Here is a 2,609-nt window from a genome sequence, read left to right on the forward strand (position 1 = left end):
AAGCTCTTGTAAAAAGAAAGAAGCCACAACAAGTCCCGATTCTCTACGATCACCCTATGCAACATGGCGGCGAGTCAAAATGTCATCAAAATTTGCATTGAAAACAATATGGCCACCCCTATAAATCTGGAACGGGCAGCCAGACGGAAAAACTGAAAAAAAAAGTGTCACATGATGTTCAAAGGACAACAGATCGAAGTAAAAGGTTTCGCCCCAGGGTTCCCCGCAGGATCCCAGACGGGGTCCAACTCAAAATTCTCAAATGGAAAGAGGGGTCAAGTGGTATATCGCTTGAAAGCTCTTGTAAAAAGAAAGAAGCTACAACAAGTCCCGATTCTCTACGATCACCATATGCAACAGGGCGGCGGGTCGAAATGTCATCAAAATTTGCATTGAAAACAATATGGCCACCCCTATAAATCTGAAACGGGCAGCCAGACGGAAAAAAAAAACTGACATAAAAAGTGTCTCATTATTTCAAAAGTACAACATATCACGGTAACCAATTCTAGATATCCAGGCAGGGTCCACCTCCAAATTAGCAGTTGTTTGATTGTGCTGGAGGGAAGACCCTGAACATTTTGAACAGCTATATTTCCTTGCTAACATACGTTTTCCGGGTACAATACTACAGAGACTGTTCAGTCCTCTTTCGTGACACTACTGAAAAGTGTTGTCTCGTCTCGTAGTCAACACTGGTAACATACACAGTATGGAAATGGAAGCGTTATGGTTGACAGTTAAGCATATTATATTGAAACGTCTAACGTTGTTCTAAGACTTAATTTACCATCGCATAACGTACAAAGGATGTATCATATTTGCCTTGGAGACGGCTGCGGTCCGTTATGTAACAGATGCACTTCACACAACACGTTGTACATCACGTTTTACCGAAATTTTCGTCCATGTACAGCAAGAGAACGGTCCAGACGGCGATAATAATTATAGCCCACAGCTTCAAGCTCTGCCTCTCCTATGCTTCGAAATACGGTCATTAAACGTTGCCTCATATCTTCTGGTGTAGTTAGTTTATTCGTGTAAACAAGCTCCTTGAGTCGACCCCAGAAATAATAGTCCATGCACGTAAGGTCTGGAGAGCGAGGAGGGAAAGGAGTATTGGACCCTCTTCCTAACCAACGGTGCGGAAATAAATTATTTAATGCACCTCTGCGTATACGAGAAGCATGTGCTGGACAACCATGCAATTGCATCCACATATTACGCCGCACATGAAGTGGGATATTTTCCAGCAGTTGTGGTAGATGTTCTGTCGAGAATTGATGGAACAGAGCCGACGTTAAATTTCCATCAATAAACCAGGGCCCAATTACATGTGCTCCAATGATACCACCCCACACATTGATGCTCCAGCGTCTTTGTCGGTCGATCTGTAGTGTCCAGTGCGGATTCTCCGCAGCCCAATAATGCGCATTGTGTAGGTTGACATGACCATCACTTGTAAATATTGCTTCGTTTGTCCACAGCACGTACATACTGAAAAACGTTGGGTTTGCCCTCAATTTCTGACGGGCCCAATTACAAAACTGGAGGCGCTTATTACGGTCAGCATATGTTAGTCAAACAAGTGTACTGCTTATTCTGTGGAAGCATAAATGCCACCCGTATCATATCTCATTGTGCCAGGTGCTAATATCTCTTGAGGATGTATTAGGACGTACTTCGACAACAGCCAAAACATCAATAACGACATCGTTGTCATCTACAATTGGAGCATGTTTGTGACCCCCATATTGAGGAGGCATGCGCCCTGTTTGTTTCAGACGATTTGCTAACCGTCGAAGTACATTATGGGAAATGGATTGTCGCTGTGGGAACCTTGCATTATAAATTCGGGCCGCAGCTCTATAGTTTTGCCTACATTCCCCTAACACCATTAACATGTCAAATGCCTCCCCGTTCGTATATGGCATTGTTCCAATACAATGCTATCTTTAGCCGACACTGCACTAACACACGATATTAGGGTAGTACGTGCCAACTTCTACAATGAAATGGAAGCCTTCTGACACACACACACACACACACACACACACAACTCAATTGGTAGCGTGTATTACTTTTGCACAGCGCAAGTACTTCACTACAAGTCGTACTAACGACCCTTCAGCATAACCTGCTCAACTTACTATGGAACAAACTGTGTTCCAGCGTACCTCTCGTTCGTGCCTTTCAATTCAAGGTTGTCTGCGACTGTTTCTCTCGAAAGGCGTATGTTTTGTACAACAAACATACACCAGCAAACAGCACAATCCAGTTGCAGTAATCGTTATCAAAGATGTGTATGTTTATTCATTTCGGTATTTCGTTTCAAGTTAAACGTTTCACGACATTAATGTCTCATGAATTTCACTTTTACACGACGCATAGGGAAGAAAAGGGCAGGTAAGGACAGGGCTGGAACCTTGCGTCAATCCCATTATTCGCCTGTTGTTACTGAGGAACACTGAGCTTAAGATAGGTGTACAGACGAACCAGACTGTGACATCATTCAAAACTAGGTCGGGAATTGGAGGTAAAATGCATTCTCGAACGGAAAGAACACAATAACGCGGAGAGGGTCGCAACGTGACACTCGGTTATTGGCA

The 2,609-nt window shown here is 43.5% G+C and overlaps 1 protein-coding gene across 1 annotated transcript; it reads right to left on the minus strand.

The window, feature by feature from the left end:
• Positions 1-890: 890 nt before the first annotated feature.
• LOC145687563 (uncharacterized) lies at positions 891-1,496 on the minus strand. Its single transcript, XM_081761029.1, has one exon. It carries the CDS (start codon positions 1,494-1,496, stop codon positions 891-893), a length of 606 nt encoding a protein of 201 aa, XP_081617155.1.
• Between the last annotated feature and the right edge of the window lie 1,113 nt (positions 1,497-2,609).

Source organism: Thermobia domestica, chromosome 6, assembly GCF_964235325.1.
Source record: "Thermobia domestica chromosome 6, izTheDome1.hap1.1, whole genome shotgun sequence".
Lineage (NCBI taxonomy): Eukaryota > Metazoa > Arthropoda > Insecta > Zygentoma > Lepismatidae > Thermobia > Thermobia domestica.